This window comes from Candida albicans, chromosome 1 (assembly GCF_000182965.3).
Source record: "Candida albicans SC5314 chromosome 1, complete sequence".
NCBI lineage: Eukaryota > Fungi > Ascomycota > Pichiomycetes > Serinales > Debaryomycetaceae > Candida > Candida albicans.
In genome coordinates, this window is record NC_032089.1 from 1,825,494 (window position 1) to 1,849,680 (window position 24,187).

The following is a 24,187-nucleotide window of genomic DNA, read 5'->3' on the forward strand; positions in this document are numbered from 1 at the left end:
AATGATTTATTTGCAGTAATTTTCCAATGGAGACGAAATCTCGACAACTGAATGATCTTATATTGTTTGTACTCATTTGCAAGAATTGCAACCACATCCCCCACTATATATTTGGGGGATCAATTCAAATTGATTTTTAGAGTGAAGAAGAATAGTTCTCGGACATCATTAGTGCGGTAACGGGTAGACACAGGATGAGTTTAAGTTCATATAAATGAAAAAAGATACCTTAGAATTAAAAAAATAAAATTAGCATTTATACAATTTTTTCTTGAGCAAATTCTAAAGCAAGTGATTAGAAAAGAAATAGAAGAACACAGATTAGGATCAAAATTACTAATAATGATGTAAGGACGCACGCACAGGGGATCAAAAAAAAGGGGGAGGTTGAAAAGAGATAACCACACTAAGAGATTTGAGACAGATCAAAGTCAATAAATAACTGCAATTGTCTACTTTTGATATCATGATTCCAAGAAATTTAGAAGTTTGCCACTCAAATCTGTAATAATCGACTCTAAGCATAAGTGGCAAGTATCCCACCAATTCCTCATCAATATAGACCTTTCGGTATTTGAATAAAAAGGTTGGTACCTAAAATGCTAAAACAACCCATATATCGCAATTTTAATAGCTCCACTTACCATATCAAGAACCTAATCCTAACTCCTGAATCAGCTAAATTACATTATATTAGTAATTGGGACGAGAGTCTAGCTGTGCATACGAGTAGTGTATTTTTATCAAAACACTATTTGTTGCTGTTGCTTTCCTCCCCCAATTTGATTTTTTTCTTTTTTTTTCACATTCGGTTATACGCTCGATCGGAGACTCTCCAGCCATTAGTATGCAATATTACCACACTTCACACACTAATGAATTAGATTTCCCTTGCGTTTTTCAACACAATTTTTTTTCTTCCTCTCTTTTTTTTTCAATTTAAATACAATTCACTATCCGCTTAAATTATTAACAATTGAGAATTTTCTTTTCCCTTTTCTTTCTTTCTTTCTTCTTTTACTCTTTTTCCCGTATTGTTTTCTTATAACAACCATTCAAGACTACATCAATTGCAATTAACTATTATCCAAAATGCCTTCTCTTGATGAATTAACTATCAGTACAATTAGAGGTTTGTCAGTTGACGCTGTTTCCGCTGCCAACTCAGGTCATCCAGGTGCCCCATTGGGTTTAGCTCCAGCTGCCCATGTCGTTTGGCAAAAAATGAAGTTCAACCCAAAAGACCCAAACTGGATCAACAGAGATAGATTTGTTTTATCCAATGGTCACGCTTGTGCTTTGTTATACTCCTTGTTGGTTTTATACAAATTTGAATTGACTGTCGATGACTTGAAACAATTCAGACAATTGGGTTCTAAAACCCCAGGTCACCCAGAAGCCACTGACACTGCTGGTGTTGAAGTCACCACCGGTCCATTGGGCCAAGGTATCTCAAATGCTGTTGGTATTGCTATTGCTCAAAAACAATTTGCCGCCACCTACAACAAGCCAGATATCACCCTTTCTGACTCTTATGTTTACACTTTTGTTGGTGATGGTTGTTTGATGGAAGGTGTTTCTTCTGAAACCTCTTCCTTGGCTGGTCACTTGCAATTGAACAATTTAATTGCCTTCTGGGATGATAACAGAATTTCCATTGATGGTGACACTGCTGTTTCTTTCACTGAAAACGTCCCAGATAGATACAGAGCCTATGGTTGGAATGTCCTCGAAGTGCCAGATGCTAACACCAATATCGAAGCCATTGCCGCTGCTGTTGACGAAGCCAAGAAATCCACTGACAAACCAACTTTGATTAGATTGGTTACCACCATTGGTTACGGTTCTTTGAAACAAGGTTCCCATGATGTGCACGGTTCTCCATTGAAGCCAGATGACATCAAACAATTGAAGAAAAGTTGGGGTTTCAAGGAAGATGTTGACTTTTTCATTCCAGAAGAAGTTTCTGAATATTTGGCCAAACACGTGTCTGAAAACCAAAAAGTTCAAAAGGAATGGGAAGCCAAACTTGCTGAATATAAAAAGAAATACCCTACTGAAGGTGCTGAAATCCAAAGAAGATTGGATGGTAAATTACCAGAAGGTTGGAAGGAATACTTGCCAAAATACACTCCAGCTGACAAGCCATTGGCTACCAGAAAATTGTCTGAAAATGTTATCAATGCCTTGCACGGTAAGATTCCAGAATTTATTGGTGGTTCTGCTGATTTGACTGGTTCCAACTTGACCAGAGCAGAAGGCTCTGTTGATTTCCAACCACCATCTACTGGTTTAGGTAACTACGATGGTGTCTACATCAGATATGGTGTTAGAGAACATGGTATGGGTGCTATCATGAACGGTATTGCTGCCTTTGGTGCCAACTACAAGAACTACGATGGTACTTTCTTGAACTTTGTTTCATACGCTGCTGGTGCTCTTAGATTGTCAGCCTTATCCCACCATCCAGTTATCTGGGTTGCTACTCACGATTCCATTGGTTTGGGTGAAGATGGTCCAACCCATCAACCTATCGAAACTTTAGCTCATTTCAGAGCCATTCCAAACTTGTCTGTGTGGAGACCAGCTGATGGTAATGAAGTTTCCGCTGCCTATGCTGCTGCTATTGAATCTACTTCTCATCCATCTGTTATTGCCTTGACTAGACAAAACTTGCCACAATTGGAAGGTTCATCTATTGAAAACGCCTTGAAGGGTGGTTACACTCTTGTCAAGAAAGACAACCCAGACGTTATTATTGTTTCTTCTGGTTCTGAAGTTTCAATTTCTGTTGCTGCTAGTGAAGAATTAGCTAAACAAGGAGTTAAGGCTAATGTTGTTTCCTTGCCAGACTTTTTCACCTTCGACCAACAATCTGATGAATATAGATTGTCAGTTCTCCCAGATGGTGTTCCAATCTTGTCTGTTGAAGTCATGTCCACCTTCGGATGGTCTAAATACTCTCATGAACAATTTGGTTTGAACAGATTTGGTGCTTCAGGTAAGGCTGCTGATTTGTACAAGTACTTTGAGTTTACTCCAGAAGGAATTGCCGAAAGAGCTCAAAAGACTATTAAATATTACGAAGGTAAACAATTGTTGTCTCCTTTAGACAGAGCTTTCTAAGCAGAGGTAGTGTGTAGTTGATTTATAATAATAGCGATACATTTTTTTTATTTAGTGATAGTTTTCTATCTAACTTTGTAGTCAAAGCCTATAGTGGTATTGCTCAAGACTCTAACTACAGAACAGCTTGATTTAGGATACTAAGCTGTTCTATCGCAAACGCTGTTCTTTAAGTCATCGATTACGAAGGAGTGTTGACATATAGACCATACCTGGCTTGGTCCATTTTTGCTCCATTAGGATCATGAGCCAAATATGAACTCCTTTTTTTTGTTGCAAAAAGTCAGAACAAATTCTATATCAAGAGCTTGGAATAACCACCTTCTTCATAAACCCAATAATATCACCTCAGAGAAAACAACTCAAAAATTTATCAATTCTGTATTGAAAGACTAAAATTCTAGACACTAACTATAAAAAAAAAAATATAACAAATAACATCAGAGTATCAAACTCTCAAATGCGTTTAGCTTAAACTTACTCAATAAAAAAGCAAACACATCTGTTGTTATTATTTATTTATTTTAGTCGTCGTCTTCATCACTCATTATTATCGTACTTGGCATGAATGCGCTTATTTGTCGTTGTCCAAGACATATCTACCCAAGATTTTACCTTCTTCCATCAATTTGTAAACTTCTGGTAATTCGGATAAGCCAACAATCTTGATTGGACATTTGATCAAACCTCTTGTGAAGAAATCAACGGCTTCAGCAGTATCTTTTCTGTTACCGACATAAGAACCTTTAATTTGAATGGTCTTGATAACAGCATCAAAGACTGGGGTACTAATTTTAGCACCAGCTGGCAAACCAACCAAAACAACTTTACCTAAAGTTCTGACATATTCAGTGGATTGACCAATGGCTCTTTCTGAGACAGAGACATTGATAACACCATGTGGACCACCATTGGTGGCCTTCTTGACAGCTTCGACAACGTCTTTTTCTTTGGTAAAATCAATAAAGGTTTCAGCACCCAAGGATTTGACGAATTCACCCTTGTCTTCACCACCATCGATGGCAAGAACTCTGTAACCCATGGCCTTGGCGTATTGAACAGCTAAAGAACCTAAACCACCAGCGGCACCGGAAATAGCAACCCATTGACCGGCTTCTAATTCAGCAGTCTTTAAAGCTTTGTAGACGGTGACACCAGCACATAAGATTGGTGCAACATTGGCTAAGTCGGTACCAGCTGGGATTCTGGCAGCTTGAACAGCGTCAGCAGTAGCATATTGTTGGAAAGAACCATCGTGGGTGTAACCGGATAAATCAGCTTCAGCACAGTTTGGTTCAGCACCTGATTGACAGTATTCACAGTTCAAACAAGAACCGTTCAACCATTTAACACCAGCGTAATCACCAACTTTCCAGCCTTTAACGTTTTCACCCAAGGCGACAACAACACCAGCACCTTCGTGACCACCAACCAATGGCAATTTAGTAGCCAATGGCCAGTCACCTTTCCAAGCGTGTAAATCAGTGTGACAGACACCAGAGTATTTGACGTTGATTAACAATTCATTTGCTTTTGGTTTTGGGACTGGGATATCTTTGTATTCCAACTTACCACCGTTGGTTTCGAAAATAACAGCTTTTTGAGTAGTTGGGACAGACATGGTGTAATTGAGTTAGATTTAATAAAAAGTGGGTAAGTATCAATTGATTCGTGATTATAGATGAACAATTGATTGATAGTTTAAAACAATTGAATGAAAATTTAGTGATGAAAATAGAGGAATAACTAGGGGTATTTATAGTTTTTTCATTTCCTTTTTGGAAAGAAAATATTTTATTATAAAACTGAATAATTATAGGAGATTAGCTTGCAAGAGTGATCCATGTACATGGGAGATTAGGGGGGAAGGAGATAGCAGAGAGAATGAAAAAATTGAACGCCCAGCGAATAAGATGGATGAGGAGCAGCAGCAGCGGAGTCGGTGGGGGTGCTCCAGATTGTGACACAAAACAGAACTATTTACTTGGTGTATTATACTCCACTGCGTATTTCTCTTTTTAATTCAACGTGCTTTTAATAGTTGGAGTGTGGGAGTAGTTCCTTTTACTTTGCATGCACAACATACATTTCTTTCATTAGCTTCTCCACACTGGATGAATGATGATGAAAGATGTTGGTTTAAACTCCTTAGCTTGAAAAATTTGTGTATGGTGCCCAATTGAATAGTGGATTTCGTGTGCATATGTGTTGTCCGTGTTTGTTATTCTGCAGTAAATGAATTAATCGTGTAGTTTTTGTGTTAGTTTAACTGAAATTATGTTCAACATTGCAAATGAATTTTCCTAATTATTTCTTGGTTATCTGGCTCTAGCCATTGACAACATTTACCTGTTGTATGGTATATTTTTACCACGGCTGATTATTTTCCGATAATTAAAAACTACCCAAATGCAAAAAAAAAAAAATCATCCGACCAGATTAACATAAAAGCTTAAAGTTGACATCAACCGTATGATCTAATCATCCAAAAAGCTAAATTATGAATTATCCTATATCCAATACCATTTGATAAATGCGATTAGGTTTTCAGTTAGATTTTGTGTCTTATTTGACGAGGTGTACTCGCCCAAAAAAGTGTTTGGCTTGTTTTGAAGTGTGGAGCTTGTCGCTTTATTTTTCGGTCATTGGTGTTGGTTTTCACTTCTCGGATTTAAAAGCAGTTCTTAATTCCATCTTCAATTTAAATTGCATAAAGACTCTACTGTTCAAGCCAACCCCACACAATTCAGAAAGTGAAATACATTAATTTACTAACACAGAGATATAAAATTGAAGCTGGTAAGTTTTGTGTCGTCAAAATTTGTCGAATTCTTGGTGTTGATAGTTTTGATTCGGGGTTTATCGAGGAGACCAAACAAAGCCCACAGATATGCACATATAGTCGTGACAAAAAACTACTCGAAGCCATCACCTAACTACGCTATCTAGAACCGGCCACATACAAAACTAACGTAGTTTACATAAGAAAAAGTTTGTCAATGCTTATTTCTATGAAAAATACACCCCTATTAAAACCATGTGCCGTTTGTATCGTAATCACACCAAACGCTTCAACAATTGCCGAAACCAACAAGAGGCAAATAAACAGAGCATTGCTGGCGAGTGAAAATTACAAACAAAGACATCAAATAATCAATATGCATCAGAAAACGGTATATATATATGAAAAACATTTAAAATATCATAATTGGGAACGGTCACCAATGTACTTACTCTGACATCACTACTCCATCAATAGATTATTTGCTTTGGATCCCATTTTTCATTCTGGATAAATTCAATCAACGATTTCGATCCGGTTTGGAGCAATGGATGGCCACTTACAACAATCAAAAATTTCTCTAAGCCTTGTCTTCTTTTTTCAATATTCAAATCATTGAATTTATTCAGATTTAAGAATATTTTCCCTGGTAATGGTGGAATTATTACTCTAGTGGTTTCTTGTTCCAAAATCTTTCGAAAGGCAACAAAGTCACTATACCTTCTTCGAATTCGACTTTCTCTTTTCTTAAATGCCGGGATGTTCGTTCGACAAACGATCTCGTAATCAGTGAACAAGTTCAGTCCGTACCCGTGAGTTAATGGGTTTTTCACCTCTATTTCAAGAAAGTTTTCTGGCTCTCCGTATATTTCATTAAAAGACTGGGATTTGTTTTTGGGTGACGTATTGATCACATCACTAATCGGCTGGAATGGTTTTGACATGTGGAGGATAGTGGGAATGAAAAAAAAAATGTAACGATTGAAATATGTTGAGATGAAAGGAATAAATGTTTTCGTTTATGTTGGTTTCGTGTAGGTGTTTGTGTTTAAGATAAAGGGTTGACTAGTTGACGTGGGACACACTCTCTCTCCCCAAGTTCTCTCTGTTTTTTTTATTGTTCTCGTTTTAGTATTGCGGAATTGATCAAGTGTTTGATAAACAATAAAGCCACAACACACGACCACATCCTTAAAAACTACGAGGATTCCTTAATAAATCTACAATTCGGACTTTTTTGATTCTAAACTGAAAAAAAAAATACTATATTATCATTAAAACTAATAAAGGCAAACTGGAAAAGAAATGTAAACAAAGAGATTAATATCTCTCTTTGATTGATGAAGTAAAATATAAAGACATGCCAACTCAAAATACAGACCTTGAATGAAAACTCTAATCATAAACAGCAAACATCACGGCCGCAACAAAGTTTAATATTCACTTCTTTAATAGAAGAATCCTCTGTTACCTGGGGCACCAACCATCTTGTTGCTGACATCAACCATCACATGTGGCCATCCAAAAAAGCAAGCAATACCAGTGGCCCACATGGCAAAATCTGGAATACGACGTAAATAGTATTTGTATTGAGGGGTGACGGTTATTTTTTGAGACAATCTAATAGCAGTTGGTGACATTGTAAGTATAGTGTATTTATGAATAGTTATAAGTTAAATGGTTGTTTTTTTAATGGATAAACAAAACAAGAAGAATAAATAGCAAAATAAAAGAAACCGGAATATAAGGTTTAATGAAGCTATTTATACCACGACCGAACATTTGAAACAAAGCAAACTTGTATCCAAGAAAAACAAGATATACAATGTATATTTAGGTATGATTTGATTGGATAACAGATTAAAACTATGCAATAGAAAGGGACGACTATTGTTGCATCTCAGAATCAGCAGATGTATGTATGACAATGCATGTTATAATTTTTTTTTCTAAACATTTCTGGTAGTTCTTGCCTAAATTATTGACATTCAACCTGGGTGCAAAATGAAAAAAATATGACTGACTAACAAACAAAACAATGATTTACTTAAATTTCGCGCGAAAATGTGATTGTTTTCAAGCAAAAGTGGTTCGATTATTTCAATTTTTTTTTTCTTTCATACCTGAATTCTCCGTGGCTGATGAACAGGCGACTACATACATACATACATTTGTTGGCTTTTTTTATGTACATTCAAACCCCATAGATTTCCAGTCTTTGTTTTGCTTTATTTTTTGAATGTTTAACCCCATACTTAATATGCACACAGTTTCTACCAGTCAATAAATAGGTCCACCATTTTTGGGAAGAGGTACATGGTTCGTAATTTTTTTGTTGGTTGGGGCGAGATAATTTTTCCTAGTAGCGGACTCGCCCAAACTAAGAAAAAAAAAATCACCTGATGAGATTTAGAGTGTTCAGTGGCTGTCTCACCAAGAAGTTTGTCACGAGGGCAGTATTTATCCTAGTTATTCCGTAGATAAAGCCACTAAGTGTAGAATCATTCAAAGTTTTGGTTTTGATGCAGATATCTATAGTTGACCAATAGAGAACACTATTTTCAGATTATTCAAATTATCTTTGTAACTGGACCAGACCACCTTTTGGTTTGAGTGATTTTTGCCTTGCTTACAGACACTGAACTTGATTGACAATATCATAATTGAAATATATTTTGAAAAGTAGTAACTATATATAAAAAAAACAATCAAACAAATTTCCTAATTTATGTATATATCAAACACATACCACCAATGCTAAAATCCCTGTAGTTTAAAAACGAAAACAAAAATGACAGAAAATGAAAACGAAAAATGAAAGAAAACAAATCAACCCAGCAATTTTCTATTTGCCTAAGATTGCTTTTCCTTCTCCATCATTTGTTCTTGTAAATCAAAAGTGTCAGCGTTAACTTCACCATCTTTAACTACAGCAACTCTCATGGTTGCCAACAAGTTGTGAGCAGCATTTGAATGAGCATATACAGCACCGTTGAAGGCCTTTGTGGCGTCTTTACCCAAAGAAGCCCTAACAAGAGCTTGACCACCAGGGTGTTCTTTAATGAAGTTCTTAACGTTGTGAATTATACCAGAAATGATAATCAATCCTTCTTGTTTAGCTCTTTCGTTGAATTCTTCTCTAGTCCAGACTGGTAATTTTTCGATTTCTGCACCCCAGTTCAATTTGTTCTTCATTCTATCAAGTTTCTTTTGTTGTTGTTGGACTAAACCTTGTTCAATGGCATTTTGGGAAAACTTCTTCAAGTTCCAGGCCAATCCAAGTTTGGATAAACACCAAATGGTAACTTTGGTTGGGTCGTATTGGTACCATTTCAATGCATTTCTGTAATCACTTGGGAATTCGTGATGGAAGTTATGGTAACCTTCACCAAATGTCACAAATGCTGTTAACACATGATCACGAGGGGTTCTTCTATCGTCAAATGGTTGAACACCAATCCAATGGGCCAAGGAGTTGACACAGAAAGTAGCTTGTTGAATGGCAAAACCTTTCAAAATACCAGCATAAATGAACCCTCCCCAGTAGTCACCCCAGCCCAATCCAGCAACCAAAGTTGGGAAAATAAATGCAGCTGTAATCATAAGCAACAAATAATGTCTGTGTTGGAAGGTGACAACCCAGTCGGCAACAAGATCAGAAATGTCGGCTCTAGCTCTGTTCTTTGGGTTGGCTTTAGTCAACATCCATCCCATGTGAGAAAACCAGAAACCTCTTCTGGCATCATATGGGTCTCTTGGAGTATCGGTGTATCTGTGGTGAATACGATGAGAATGACCCCACCATTTGATTGAACCTTCAATGGCACCGGCACCGAAAAAGGCAAAGAAAAGTCTCACTGGCAAAGCAGCATCATATGATTTGTGAGAATACAAACGATGGTAACCAGCAGTAATGGAAATCCCACTAAAGGCATACATGACAAATGTCAACACTAGAGTCTTCCATTGGGGTGGGTAATTCCAGGCGCAGTAAGCTCCAAATACAGGGATGAAAACAACCAAAATCATGTTAAGCCAATTGATTTTTTTGGCAAAATTGTCTAAAGTCCATGGCTCTTCTGAAATGTGTTTCTTGTTGGCATATTTTGCCTTTTCTCTGGCATCCTTTTCAGCTAATGATTCCATTGAATCTTTGGTGATTTCTTCGGCAGTGACCTTAACTAAATCGGAAGTACCCATTAATTTACCACCTAACCCAGCAGCCACTACTCTTGGCACCTTCTTATTAGTACCAGCAGCAATGGCATTCAATTTAGTGATATCAACAGTTTCAAGTTGTTCAACTGTAGTCATTGTGAAATGCTAATTTGTTTTGGTCTTGACTTTCAAGTTCTTGTAATAACAGTATGTGTTACTTGATCGATGACTTTTGGACGTTGTGGTTTAGTATAAACTTCAATATCAATTGGTTAGTGGTATACTAATAAAACGTAGATTCGATGAAGAAGAAGAAGAAACAAAAAAAAAGAAGTTAAACAAAGAAGTGGAAAAAGGGAGGAAATAAATTAGGTTGATATAAGTATGATTTTGCAGTTCTAAATTATTGGGTTAAAGAAAGAAAAAAAAAAAGAAATTTTCTTAAGTCCTCACTTACTTATTCATTACTTTGCCTCTGATACAGAAAAATTTAGATGCGAAGTTCCCAACAAAATTAAAATTTGTTGTTCTTGTTGAGCAGTTTGAACTGTATACCGGATTTGGCCAGCTTACACGCACTCCCTTGATTGTTTCTTTTATTATTATTTTTACGCCTTTAGAATATGATAGGGGGTAGTGGATGGATAAAAGGAGACGAAGCAAGATAACAATTCCAATAGCAACCACCCGTTAGCTGTAGTCACCTTATAACATCGCCAACAAAAAAAAATTGGTGGTTAAAATGGTACCATTTTTTTTTTTTATTTTCTAGTTTGTAGTTGCTCTATGACAATGCCTGGTATTTCATCAATAATGTCAGCGGATTATTGAGCCAACCAAAGTTAATGCTGAAAAGCCGGATAAAAAAAAAATTTTCAACAAAAATTCTCTTGAATATTTCTTAATTTATGAAATTCTCACTAGTAGATGTCTGTTATTTTAGTCCCCTTTCAATTGGGAATGGGGTGCTAATTATTGGCTAGAATAGACTCGCAAGTGTTCCTTAATTGGGACAAGTTATTAGAGTTCTTATTTTAGTTTTAAGCTATATCTTAATTATGTTCGTGCGGTTTCTCTTATTTTTTCATTCTTACTTTCATCCTCTGATAATTTTAAATGATAGAGCCACATGATAAGCTTTCGAGGATATTATTGTTTTTTCAAAAGGGGTTAGTTTAGTTCCGTGGGATCTTCGATATCATTAATTTAAAGTTATCTTGAGAGTTCTCGGGTACCACACTGTTAGATAAACTCAAAATTAATCGCATCACATCTTCTTTTCTGTGTGATATATCTCAAACGTTTCTTCTCTTCCTTTTGTTTAAATAGAAGGAGTGTGTTAAGAGTTAAGAGAAATTTATTGTACATATATTTCCTCTTTTGAATTGTAGGAGTGTGAGATCTTTAGTAGAACAATGTTGGTTATATCGGCTTGTTGTCATCATCTCCAAAGCAAGACTAAGTTTATTGTAAGTTCAATAACTTTTAGTTTATTTGATAATACCTTGTTTAGCATTTTTGGCAAAATAAAAGTACAATTGATGCAAAATCTGTGGGCTATCAAACCCTACTTATCTCAAACGGATCTGGACGCAAAAATTTAGATCAGTATTTGTCCTAAAAAATAAACAAATAAAATAAAATAATAGAAGCAGTTCCCCTGAAAATTTTCAATTCTTAGTCAATTGCCAATGTTTAACTTTTTCTTCATTACCATAAACCCTACAAATAAGGTAGTTCCATAATCTTAGGAATTGTTTCGAATTCACCGCTCCTCTAATTAAGTTGGAATATTTACCTACATTTAAAGTAAAATTCATCCAGAACACGGGGATGAAATCATGAACTTTAGGAATACTTTCGTCACTATAATTATGTGAATTCCCTATTTACAAATAATAGAGAACGGAATAACTACACCCATAGTAAATAATATAACACACTACAGATTATCTCACAATTGTTGTTGCTCTTGTCTTTGAGATTCATCTATGTTTTTGTCTTTGAGATTCATCTATGTTTTTCTGGTATGCCAGGTACCAAAAGAAAGAAATATTACTATTTCATTGGCAATGATGATGATTTCCCCAACTGCTCAAACATTCTCAAATCAGAATGAAATCATCAAAATAATCCCATAAAACAACTTGTGGGAGTTAATTGGAAAAGTTTTACTCCTCGGAGTGTGCGAATCCCGTGTTTTGCCGTTAATCGAATGATTTTGAAACTTTTTTTTTTGTGCCAGAGTACATTTATTCCAATGTATGTATTGTTTAAAGGCGATCGCACAATAATGATGATGACGACGGCAATGGTAGGAGACGGAATCACCATCCGGAATACCACTCACAGCCTGAAAGGAAGCAAACAACGAAAGAAAGAGAAGTAGTAAATCAATTTAAACTAATTCCAGTGACCATGTGGAATGAGTTTTGAACGCTTATCTTATGATGGTATAGTTTCTTTTAGATCGAATTATCATACCACTATCGATGGTTTTTGTTTACTCCGCACTGGGGTCACAGGGTTTTTGGGCGGCGCGCGGGCGGGGACACTTGACTAAGATGTGACTGGCACGTGTATAAACTTCTTTTTCTTCGACTAAAATCGCATTTTTCAAGTCAAAACGAACAATCACTCAATTGTCACACTAAAAGCAGTATTGCATCACTCTCCAGAAATGATCTATTGCAAAGACAAAATGATTAGTGATGTATGCTGTGTTAGGTAATTGCTGTGCTTGTCAGCTACAGGAGTTCGTCTTATTGTTTAAAACAAAACAAACATTGAAACAAGTCCCAAAGCGGAACATCAATTGTTCAACGAGGAGCTCAAAATGCTATTCTACAGACGACTGGTGCAAATACTGTAGATTGAACAGCAAGAAAGACACATCCAGCTGACAACTGACATCTATTTCACTTCGGATACACGTATTTACCACCATTACTATCTCTAATTATATTTCCAATATCCAAGTCAAACAATGTTGCATATAATAAGGCGAGAAAGCCAAAAAAAAGCCAAAAGTTAAGAAAATATTAGATTAAATTTGTCAAATAATCTCTCAGTCATTCATCCTAGTAGTACACAAAATCGCTCAAGTCATTTGGGAATGGTTGATAGTGGTGTATATTCGTTTGTTTGTTTGTGTTTGCTTGTTCAATAATTTCATCAATCGAAATATGACTGGAGAAATTTTGACCTAACATTTTCTTTTTCGTTAAAAATGGAAATTTATTTATTTCTACAAGTAAAACTCCCCACTTTTTTTTTTTTTGATTAAAGTAATCATTTTCTTTTTCTTCTTCCTTTTCTTTTTCAAGATTCTCTTTCGTTTCGATTGTCTGCTTTTCTTGTCAACAATTATTGAGTATTACTACAGTTAACCAATATCCATTATAAGAGACAATTTCAGTGTGATTGTTGAAATCCATACACCAAAAACTAATCTCATTTATATTTATACATCACAAACCAATTCTTCGAGAAGAAAAATCAGTAAAAAAAAAGTATAAAATCTTTGAAGAAGCTATTGTACAAATCGAGAGTTCAAAGCAATCAAACAAGCAAAAAAAAAAAGAAGAATAAAAGCAAAATCTATATACTTCAACCTAGTCAAAGAAAAAAAAAGAACACCCACAACTGTAACAACATCAAAGCTATCTGTATCCACTATGGTCAATCCTCCGCAACCAAGACAAATGCCTAAATCGCCACGTCTTTCAACGTCAACTTCTTCGGGTCCATCAGCTGTACCTAATCTATTAGGATCTCCTCGTCCATCTCCTCCGCAATTGCAACATCAGCCATCCAGCGCATCTACATCGTCAACAACCTCGACAGCAACAACAGGGGGGTCTATATCGGCAACTGCGCCTGGCTCTACCCAACATTACCTTCATCACCATCCTTCTCGTAAAACATCAATTGTGGAAATATTGAGCTCTCCACCGCCATTGCCAACAGACCCAAATGATCCAATTCATCAACTTAGTTTGTCAAGACACGCCTCAACAAGCTCAAATAAATCTTCATCACAATCAATCGCTCCTGGTTCGACAGCAATCACCAATCATGCATTCTCGTTGGTTGATTGGAGCGAAATTCCATTGACGGAGTTGACGGAATCAAACAAGTTGATCAGCATTCATAGTTCTCACTCGGTGCAATCGGCATTCGAAACGTTGCTCAAGAACAATTTGACCAGTGTTCCGGTATCCATTTCGAAATCTGACCCGCATGATTTAACTAATTGCTTAACTTTTGATTACAGTGATTTGAACACTTATCTTTTATTAATCATGAATAAAATCAACTATTCGGAATTGAATGTCGATGATATTGGTGATCCTAATATATCGCCTCAAGAAAGACATGAATTCGTTACTCAAACTATTAGCAAAGCTAAGAGGGGAGAAGAAGTCCCAGTTGAATTTATCATCAAGTTGCACCCAAAGAACCCATTCATCAAATTCAATGAAACCGATACTTTGTTCTCAGTGATGGAAACATTAGGTAATGGTGTTCACAGAATTGCTATCACCAACGAAGAAGGTAACAAAATAACCGGTATATTATCGCAAAGAAGATTGATTAAATACATGTGGGAAAATGCTAGAAGATTCCCTTCATTGGACTTTTATTTGACATCAACTTTGCAGGACTTGAAGATTGGGTCTTCCAACCCAATAACAATTTACGAGGATCAAATGTTGATAGAAGCTTTACACAAGATGTTCAACGAAAGAGTTTCATCGCTAGCAGTTATTGATCGATCAAGAACATTGATTGGAAACATCTCGATTGTTGATGTTAAAAATGTTACCAGCTCCAAAAATTCCCATTTGTTGTTCAAGTCTGTTTTGAATTTTATTAGCTATAATTTGTCACAAAAGGGAATTGAAGAAGGACAAGATCAATTCCCAATATTCCATGTCAATAATCAAACGTCATTAGGAAGAGTCATTGCAAAATTAGTTGCCACTCAATCTCATAGATTATGGATTGTTGACAGCTCACGTCAAGCCAGTTCCATGAGCAGTGCCAGTGCTTCTGCCCCCAATAGTGGGATGAACAATGGCGTAACCGTTGGCTATCCAGCACCAGCAGACTCATCAATAACAGATAAAGCTGAAGAAGTTGAAGCTAGCAGTATGTCATCACCACAATTAAATGCTGCTGCTGCTGCTGCTGCTGCCGTCGCCACTGGTGCACCAACCACTGCTACCTCAGCTCAACCAGATTTTTCTTACACTAGTGGTACTGGAAAATTAGTTGGTGTTGTCACATTAACAGATATTTTAGGCTTGTTTGCTACTTCCAAGGGTAGAAGAACTGACCCTCAGGCTGCTAGAAATCAAAGAAGAAGAAGCTCAACATCTACTACCAGATCATCTATCGATAGTGCTTTAAGTGCTGAAGGTATACTTCCATCCGGAAGCGCTATTATTGGTAGCAGTAACGCAGCCAACACCGGCCGCAGAGGTAGTGTTGAAGTTTCTAGTGATGTTTTCCGGAAATCATACACCAAGGCACAAGAAAATGCATTTTCAAAGGAATAGTTTCAAATAATTGTTTACTTTTAAGTACATAGTAGTAGTTTTGTTCAAAAAATGAAAGAGTATCAGGCTTTTTTTTTTCAGCTCGAAAGAGAATCAGTTAATTGTAGTGTATTATAGGCGACTTATATATCACCTTTTGTAAAAGCGTCACTTATATAAATACCTTAAGTATTACGTTAGTGGATTTGAAGCAAAAAGAGAAACGTGTACCTTTGCCAGGTTCTATCTCGGCATTGTTTCCTTTTGTTGCTTCGAGTAATTAGCTTTTGTGATGTGGAAATGTCTCATGAAATAAGTCGACTACAAACAATAAAAGATGCGATGAGAAATGAGCAAAAAAAAAAAAGGGGGGACGGACTACAAGGCGGACATGGCCCAAAACCAAAAATGTCGAACTAGTTATTTTGATGCGACATAGTTGGTATCCAGGCAGAGAGAGAGGGGTGACGAAAAATATTGATCTTTTTTTTTCACATTGAACAAAAACAGGGGATGAAGGGGGGGGGGAAGAAGTTGATTTGAATGATATAGTTTTGCTTATTAGAATTCTAGCTCTCATTATTTAAAGCATCTAAACATCAATTGACTTTTGTAACTAAGATACTCTTCTAGTGGGAACATGTAGAGCTCATTGAATTGACTGGTAGTACAAAAATATTTTTGCAATACAGAAAATTTCAGTTTGTACTTCGTGTCTTTTATTTTCTTTCTATTTTTCTACTAAGAAAAAATTGTATAGTGCTTGCTGTTCGATATTGCTAGAGGCAAAGAAAAAGGATTACCTCACGCCTAAAATGGAATTTGAAAATTGAGGAGATGAGTTGAGCTTTTGTCTTTTACACTTTCCCTATTCAATTGTGCCGCAAAAACTTCAATATCTAACACAGTGTGAAATATTTGTTATGTATACCGAAAGCCAAATACCATTTAAACTGGTATTTCAAGATTTCATAAATCAAGTTTCTGGTTAAATTAATTGCTGTTAAACAGAACAAGAGCTTCACATTGATGTTGGAATAACTACTATAGAATTATAAAATACACAAAACCAGGTCGTGTACGCAATAACTTTTCAATGTATGAAAAAATTTTTTTTTTTTTTTTTGCTTCTTCTCTTCGCTTTTTTTTTCTAGTTATCAATTTGGCAATGAATTGATTTGATTGCCCTTTGTTTAGTTTACTATGAAAAAAAATTTTTTTTTTGTCTCTGTCAGATTTTCTCTCATTTTTTTTTTTGCCTCATAATGAACAACTCAAAAAAGAATATAAATTTCTCATCAAAGACCTTTCCAATTGAAAATTTTTTCTTTCCTTCTTTTCCTCCTTTTTTTTTTTCTTTCTTTCTTCTTTTCTAAGTATACATTTTATATAATCAATCATGGGTAAAGAAAAAACTCACGTTAACGTTGTTGTTATTGGTCACGTCGATTCCGGTAAATCTACTACCACCGGTCACTTAATTTACAAGTGTGGTGGTATTGATAAAAGAACCATTGAAAARTTCGAAAAAGAAGCTGCTGAATTGGGTAAAGGTTCTTTCAAATACGCTTGGGTCTTGGACAAATTGAAGGCTGAAAGAGAAAGAGGTATCACCATTGATATCGCTTTGTGGAAATTCGAAACTCCAAAATACCACGTTACCGTCATTGATGCTCCAGGTCACAGAGATTTCATCAAGAATATGATCACTGGTACTTCTCAAGCTGATTGTGCTATTTTGATTATTGCTGGTGGTACTGGTGAATTCGAAGCCGGTATTTCTAAGGATGGTCAAACCAGAGAACACGCTTTGTTGGCTTACACTTTGGGTGTCAAACAATTGATTGTTGCTGTCAACAAGATGGACTCTGTCAAATGGGACAAAAACAGATTTGAAGAAATCATCAAGGAAACCTCCAACTTCGTCAAGAAGGTTGGTTACAACCCAAAGACTGTTCCATTCGTTCCAATCTCTGGTTGGAATGGTGACAACATGATTGAASCATCCACCAACTGTCCATGGTACAAGGGTTGGGAAAAGGAAACCAAATCCGGTAAAGTTACTGGTAAGACCTTGTTAGAAGCTATTGACGCTATTGAACCACCAACCAGACCAACCGACAAACCATTGAGATTGCCATTGCAAGATGTTTACAAGATCGGTGGTATTGGTACTGTGCCAGTCGGTAGAGTTGAAACTGGTATCATCAAAGCCGGTATGGTTGTTACTTTCGCCCCAGCTGGTGTTACCACTGAAGTCAAATCCGTTGAAATGCATCACGAACAATTGGCTGAAGGTGTTCCAGGTGACAATGTTGGTTTCAACGTTAAGAACGTTTCCGTTAAAGAAATTAGAAGAGGTAACGTTTGTGGTGACTCCAAGAACGATCCACCAAAGGGTTGTGACTCTTTCAATGCCCAAGTCATTGTTTTGAACCATCCAGGTCAAATCTCTGCTGGTTACTCTCCAGTCTTGGATTGTCACACTGCCCACATTGCTTGTAAATTCGACACTTTGGTTGAAAAGATTGACAGAAGAACTGGTAAGAAATTGGAAGAAAATCCAAAATTCGTCAAATCCGGTGATGCTGCTATCGTCAAGATGGTCCCAACCAAACCAATGTGTGTTGAAGCTTTCACTGACTACCCACCATTAGGTAGATTCGCTGTCAGAGATATGAGACAAACCGTTGCTGTTGGTGTCATCAAATCTGTTGAAAAATCCGACAAAGCTGGTAAAGTTACCAAGGCTGCTCAAAAAGCTGCTAAGAAATAAACTAATTAAATACCTTTGTTTAAATAGTTGTGATTATATTATTTTTTTAAAATATATATAAATAAGAGAATAATCATACAACATGTAGTAAGGAGCGAAGAGTCCCAGCTCTGTAAATAAAAAAAAGAAGAGGAGTTATGTGCTTCTTTGTTTATGTATATATATATATTCTTACCAGTTAGTTAATCTTACACATATGTTGATGGTGCTATATTGTACATACAAACTCTAAATCATATCAGAACTGCTTGGAAACCTTTCCCACTAACAACACCCATCCAATCCCCTTGGTTCTGTCTCCAACACACGTTATTGATTTCCAAGTCTTCTGAATATGCCAATACAGGTGTATCAATAATCCTACCTGAATGATTACTTCCATTCGTGCTTCCGTTCGTTGCATTTGACAAATTGTTGATGTCCCATACCAATGCCTGACAATCATCACCACCACTAAGTAAATAGTTTGATGTTGGATGCCATTTTATCAGATTGATCAGAGAATTATTCATCCCACCTAATGAAGCATCAATTATCACAACGGGTAATCCTGGCATTCTCATATCAATGATAATAATTTGATTAGAGTTGACACCAACAGCTGCTAGATGATGTTGATCGACATTCGACGTACTTAATGTTAACAAAGCCTTTGAATTGAAAGTTGCTGACAAGGAGTGGTTTGCTGCTGACGTTGATGCTGATGCCGATGCTGTTGCAGATGAAGAGGCCGACGGAGACGGTTCGTATATAATGGTTGAATGTTCCAATGATCGTAAATCAAACACTCTCATTGATCCATCATTCCCCACTGATGCAAATACATTAGTTGACTTGTGTAAAAACTTGACATCAAACACTTCTGAATCATGAGCAATCAATTGCGTCTTGACCGTCGCCGTATCTAGCATTTCTTCATTGATTGCTGTTCTGCCGGGTGATCGGTGCAAATCCCACACTGTGCATGTTGTATCCACACTCGAGGTTATTAGTACATTTGGATCAGTCTTATTCCAGTCAAACGATGTCACGGGAGGGAATGTGTTTACATCTTCAATAGTTCGAGCACTGCTGGATCCTGATGAATTGTTGCTGTTGGAAGAAGTACTCGAACAGCTAGCAGTATTATTAGCCAACACATGAGTCTGTTGCAATGAATAAGAATCATTACCGTTATTAGCAACTTTATACAACCGTAACACTTCACTAGATGTAGCTAATCTTTCAACACCGCTTGAACCGTACAGTAACATCAGTGGATCCCATTGTAAATGAGTGATTGGATAATCCAAAGTGACATCACAAACTTTTTGGAAACAGAACCCTTCATCACGAGACGCTATCTCTTCATCTTCATAGTATGCATTAGTGTTGTTTTTGTTATTATAATTGAACGAATTGTCTGTGCCAGGACTAAGTGAATTCTCCATATTAAATTCATTTTCATAGTTACTGCCATGGACGATTTCTAGTTTATTGGCAAATGTTTCCTTGTATGAACCCACTGCAATACAATCCATTTGTCCATTGTTTAAACAAGTCCAATCACATGCATAAAGTGGGAACTCACTAAAATAATACGAGTTCCTCTCTAATGGTGTTGGAGGAATTGTCACAATAGGCGAGTTTGTTTGAGACACCGGACTCAAGTTACGACCCATAGTTTGTTGCGACGATAGATTAAGGGGCGATGGAATATTACCGTGCTGCTGCTGTTGTTGCTGTTGCGTGGGATACTTATTTGGATTAATCATGGACGAGGAGGAATACGAATTGGATGAAGAAGATAATGAACTTGATGCGGTGGTACTATTATTAGAATTGATAATTCCATGAAATGCTGGGTTTGATTGGGTGGGTTGACCTGTTGTTATTGAACTTCGTCTAGATCTGTTATTATACCAATCCATAAAATTTTTTTTACTAATAGTAATAAAGATATTAAAGATTAAATTGATGTTTCAATAAAGTGGAGTGGGTGAGAGAACCACAAATGTTGGTTAGAAAAAAACAAAAAAAAGTTAAAACTTCAACAAGCCAAAAACCTAAAAGGAAGAAGACAAACTGAAGAAGAAAAAAAGAGAGAGAGAAACAGTAAAATTGAATTAAACTGTGTGAAGTGAAGTGAGTTTGAAATCAAAAGTTCCTGTTTTTTTTTTCTTCTCGTTACCAACGGGCACAAACGTACAGAAACAGAAAGAAAGAAAGAAAGAAAAAAAAAAGAGCTTAAGCAGCAACTTATTAACTGTTAGAATTGATATATTACACATTAAAGACAACACAAATTGGTAATAGTTTGACTCGTGATTCTTTTTCCCCTCCCTCTTTCTCTCTTCCTGTCCTTAGAAAACTTGAACTAAGCCCAAAATCTTTCCTCCTCATCCATAAAGCTGGAAAACACACAATAGCAAGCATGGCAAAAGCAAATAATAAAACAAAAAAGAAACATCTATTCTTTTATAAAACTAATATATATAAACTTGCAAATTATTGACATATACAGAATTAAAATATCTAACTTTCAGCAGCAACTTCTTCAACTGAAGGACATGTACAGATTAAATTCAAATCACCATACGTATCGTTCAAACGACTAACAGTTGGCCAACACTTGTTTTTCTTTAAGAATGGTAATGGGTAAGCAGCTTGTTCTCTAGTGTAGCCTCTTGCATCCCAATCTTCTGAGCTAACAATGTCTTCCAATGAATGTGGGGCATTTTTCAAGACTTGTCCTAATGGTTCCTTATTTTGGTAGGCTTCAATTTCTTTTCTGATTGAAATCAATGAATCAATAAATCTGTCTAACTCACGCAAATTTTCAGATTCAGTAGGCTCAATCATCAAAGTTCCAGCAACTGGGAAAGACATGGTTGGTGCATGGAATCCGTAATCCTGTAATCTTTTAGCCACATCAATGGCTTCAATGCCAATCTTTTGGAATTCACGTAAATCAAGAATAAACTCATGTGCACAATGCTTGGTACCACTTTCAGATGAGGCATCACGGTCAACAAACAAGATCTTATAATGTGGTTCTAATTTGGTTAAAATATAATTGGCATTCAACATAGCAATAGCAGAAACATATGGTAAAGCTTGTGCTCCCAACATCTTGATGTATGAATATGAAACGGGAATAACCGATGCACTACCATATGGAGCTGAGTTGACGGCTTTGATCGATTCACTGGTCGAATGTGGAGTATTGACAAAATGATGTTTTGGTAAGAATGGTTTCAAGTGTTCTTTAACACAAACTGGTGCTTGACCTGGACCACCACCACCATGACTTAATGCAAATGTTTTGTGAATATTCAAATGACAAACATCAGCACCCAAATCACCAGGAGAAGTTAAACCAACTTGGGCATTCATGTTGGCACCGTCCAAGTAAACCAAACCACCGTTGGCATGAACAATATCAATGGCTTTCTTAACACCCGGTTCGAATAAACCATAAGTAGATGGGTAGGTAATCATGATTGAACACAAATTTTTAGCATGTTTGGCAGCTTTTGCCTCTAAATCTTCCAAATCAATGGACCCATTAGATAAACATTTGACTGGAACAACTTTCAATCCACACATAGCAGCTGATGCTGGGTTGGTTCCATGAGCACTGACTGGAATCAAACAAATGTTTCTTTGGTCATGTTCACCACGAGATCTATGATATTCTCTAATTAAAGACAACCCTGTGTATTCACCTTGAGCACCAGAGTTGGGCATCGAAGTAGTTCCATCGAAACCAGTGATGTCATTCAAGTCCTTTTCAAATTCATCAATTAATTCCTTATAACCTTGAGCTTGGTCAATTGGGGCAAATGGGTGAATTGAATTGAATCCAGGAATAGACAAAGTCTGCATTTCCACAGTGGCGTTTAATTTCATAGTACAAGAACCCAATGGGATCATACTATCAGCCAATGACAAATCCATTCTTTGTAAAGAGTGCAAGTATCTTAACATTGCTGTTTCTGAATGATGGGCATTAAAAACTTCATTTGTTAAAATTTCATCAGATCTCAATAATTCTTGAGGAATAGCTGGCAATTCATCTGGAGAATAGTTTTCTTGACCAGTGAAAACATTGACTAAATTGATCAAATCCTGCTTTTGGACTGTTTCATCTAATTGCAATGATACCGTGGATTCATCAACTCTAAACATGTTGATATCGTATTCATTCAAAGCTTTAGCTAAAATTTCATCTGAAGAAACACCATTCAACTTAACAGTCAAGGTATCAAACCATTTGTTGTTGACCAATTGATGCTTTTTGGAGATTTCATTAGCTAATAATGTTGTGAAACCATAAACTCTGTTGGCAATGTTTTTCAATCCTTGAGGACCATGATAAACAGCATAATTGGCAGAAATATTGGCCAATAAGGCTTGGGCAGTACAAATATTTGAAGTGGCTTTTTCTCTTTTAATGTGCTGCTCTCTAGTTTGCAATGCTAAACGTAAAGCTGGATTACCCAATCTGTCTTTTGAGACACCCACTATTCTTCCTGGAATCTTTCTCGCATATTTAGATGAAGTAGCGAAAAATGCAGCGTGTGGGCCACCATAACCAAATGGAACACCAAATCTTTGAGAAGTACCCAATGCAATATCAGCTCCAAATTCACTTGGTGGTTTGAGAACAGTCAAAGCCAATAAATCAGTAGCCATGGCGAAAAGAGCTTTATTAGAATGCAAAATATTACCGATTTCGGTGAAATCAGTTATTTCTCCATTGGTATCTGGATATTGAACCAATGCACCACAGACTTTATCAGCAATTCTAGATAATTCTTCAACCCCTTGTTTAGTAGCTAAAGGTATTTCAACAATTTCAACACCAATATTTTCGGCTCTGGATTTTATAACATCCACAGTTTGAGGATGAAGATTGGCATCAACCACGTAAATCTTTTTCTTGTCTTTTGAGTTGTGGAATGACAAAGCCATGGCTTCACCAGCAGCAGTACCTTCATCTAACAAGGAGGCATTAGCCATTGCCATTCCTGTAAGTGAACAGATCATGGTTTGGTAATTCAATAATGAGTTTAATCTTCCTTGGGAAATTTCTGGTTGATAAGGAGTATACGAAGTGTACCACTCAGGGGATTCAAGAAGGTTTCTTTGAATTACGGGTGGCAAAAGTGTTCCCGCATAACCTTTACCAATGAATGATTTCTTTATTTTGTTTTTATTAGCTAATTTATGCAAATGATCCAACATTTCTGATTCAGTAAAACCCTTTTCTGGTTGCACACTTAACTTTCTCTTGATCAAAATATGTTCCGGAACAACGTTTGATAAAAACTCATCCAAATCATTGTACCCCAATGAAGATAACATTTTTTGCACCTCTTTGGGCGTTGGTCCTATATGTCTTCGAGCAAATACATCGAGATTATCAAACGACACTTTTGGGTTAAGGACTTTAGCAAAGTTTTCTGACGACGTGTTTGCCTTTGTTGCCAAAGACCTCAAGACAGTCCTAATCGTTGACTTGGTAAACATGTTATCCACTGGCTAAATGATTAGAAATCAGTTGAAAAATGAATGTAGTTGGTTCTGTTAAAAAGAAGAAAAAAATAACTCAGAATCTGAAAAATTTCCAAATAAATAAACAAACTGGGAATATTGTAAAGATTATATATACTCGTAGTAAAGAAGTCAATTTTTAACCTTCCGTATGAAAAATCTTAACCCGAGATGAGAACTCTAATAATAAAGTATGGTTACATATTATTGAATAAAATAGAGATATCCAGAAGTTAAAGCGGCACCAAACTCTGCATCAAATCG

At 36.4% G+C, this 24,187-nt stretch overlaps 9 protein-coding genes across 9 annotated transcripts; 3 read left to right on the plus strand and 6 right to left on the minus strand. All coding sequences in view use genetic code 12, as the record gives it.

Annotated features, from left to right (window-relative positions):
• Positions 1-1,092: 1,092 nt before the first annotated feature.
• TKL1 (transketolase) lies at positions 1,093-3,126 on the plus strand (the record flags this gene model as incomplete). Its single annotated transcript, XM_712555.2, has 1 exon — positions 1,093-3,126. One exon carries the CDS (start codon positions 1,093-1,095, stop codon positions 3,124-3,126), a length of 2,034 nt encoding a protein of 677 aa, XP_717648.1.
• Positions 3,127-3,700: 574 nt separating this feature from the next.
• ADH2 (alcohol dehydrogenase) lies at positions 3,701-4,747 on the minus strand (the record flags this gene model as incomplete). The annotated part of the gene is made up of 1 exon (XM_712556.2): positions 3,701-4,747. The coding sequence occupies one exon, from the start codon at positions 4,745-4,747 to the stop codon at positions 3,701-3,703; it is 1,047 nt and encodes a 348-aa protein (XP_717649.1).
• A 1,631-nt stretch (positions 4,748-6,378) lies between these two features.
• On the minus strand, positions 6,379-6,852 carry CAALFM_C108340CA (uncharacterized protein; the record flags this gene model as incomplete). Its single annotated transcript, XM_712557.2, has 1 exon — positions 6,379-6,852. One exon carries the CDS (start codon positions 6,850-6,852, stop codon positions 6,379-6,381), a length of 474 nt encoding a protein of 157 aa, XP_717650.2.
• A 504-nt stretch (positions 6,853-7,356) lies between these two features.
• CAALFM_C108350CA (uncharacterized protein) lies at positions 7,357-7,548 on the minus strand (the record flags this gene model as incomplete). Its single annotated transcript, XM_019475132.1, has 1 exon — positions 7,357-7,548. One exon carries the CDS (start codon positions 7,546-7,548, stop codon positions 7,357-7,359), a length of 192 nt encoding a protein of 63 aa, XP_019330677.1.
• A 1,213-nt stretch (positions 7,549-8,761) lies between these two features.
• OLE1 (stearoyl-CoA 9-desaturase) lies at positions 8,762-10,222 on the minus strand (the record flags this gene model as incomplete). Its single annotated transcript, XM_712560.1, has 1 exon — positions 8,762-10,222. The coding sequence occupies one exon, from the start codon at positions 10,220-10,222 to the stop codon at positions 8,762-8,764; it is 1,461 nt and encodes a 486-aa protein (XP_717653.1).
• Positions 10,223-13,743: 3,521 nt separating this feature from the next.
• SDS24 (Sds24p) lies at positions 13,744-15,630 on the plus strand (the record flags this gene model as incomplete). Its single annotated transcript, XM_712561.2, has 1 exon — positions 13,744-15,630. The coding sequence occupies one exon, from the start codon at positions 13,744-13,746 to the stop codon at positions 15,628-15,630; it is 1,887 nt and encodes a 628-aa protein (XP_717654.2).
• Positions 15,631-17,008: 1,378 nt separating this feature from the next.
• On the plus strand, positions 17,009-18,385 carry TEF2 (translation elongation factor EF-1 alpha; the record flags this gene model as incomplete). The annotated part of the gene is made up of 1 exon (XM_712562.2): positions 17,009-18,385. One exon carries the CDS (start codon positions 17,009-17,011, stop codon positions 18,383-18,385), a length of 1,377 nt encoding a protein of 458 aa, XP_717655.2.
• A 233-nt stretch (positions 18,386-18,618) lies between these two features.
• On the minus strand, positions 18,619-20,295 carry CAALFM_C108390CA (uncharacterized protein; the record flags this gene model as incomplete). The annotated part of the gene is made up of 1 exon (XM_706779.2): positions 18,619-20,295. One exon carries the CDS (start codon positions 20,293-20,295, stop codon positions 18,619-18,621), a length of 1,677 nt encoding a protein of 558 aa, XP_711872.2.
• Positions 20,296-20,899: 604 nt separating this feature from the next.
• Positions 20,900-23,899, minus strand: GCV2 (glycine decarboxylase subunit P; the record flags this gene model as incomplete). Its single annotated transcript, XM_706780.1, has 1 exon — positions 20,900-23,899. One exon carries the CDS (start codon positions 23,897-23,899, stop codon positions 20,900-20,902), a length of 3,000 nt encoding a protein of 999 aa, XP_711873.1.
• Positions 23,900-24,187: the final 288 nt, after the last annotated feature.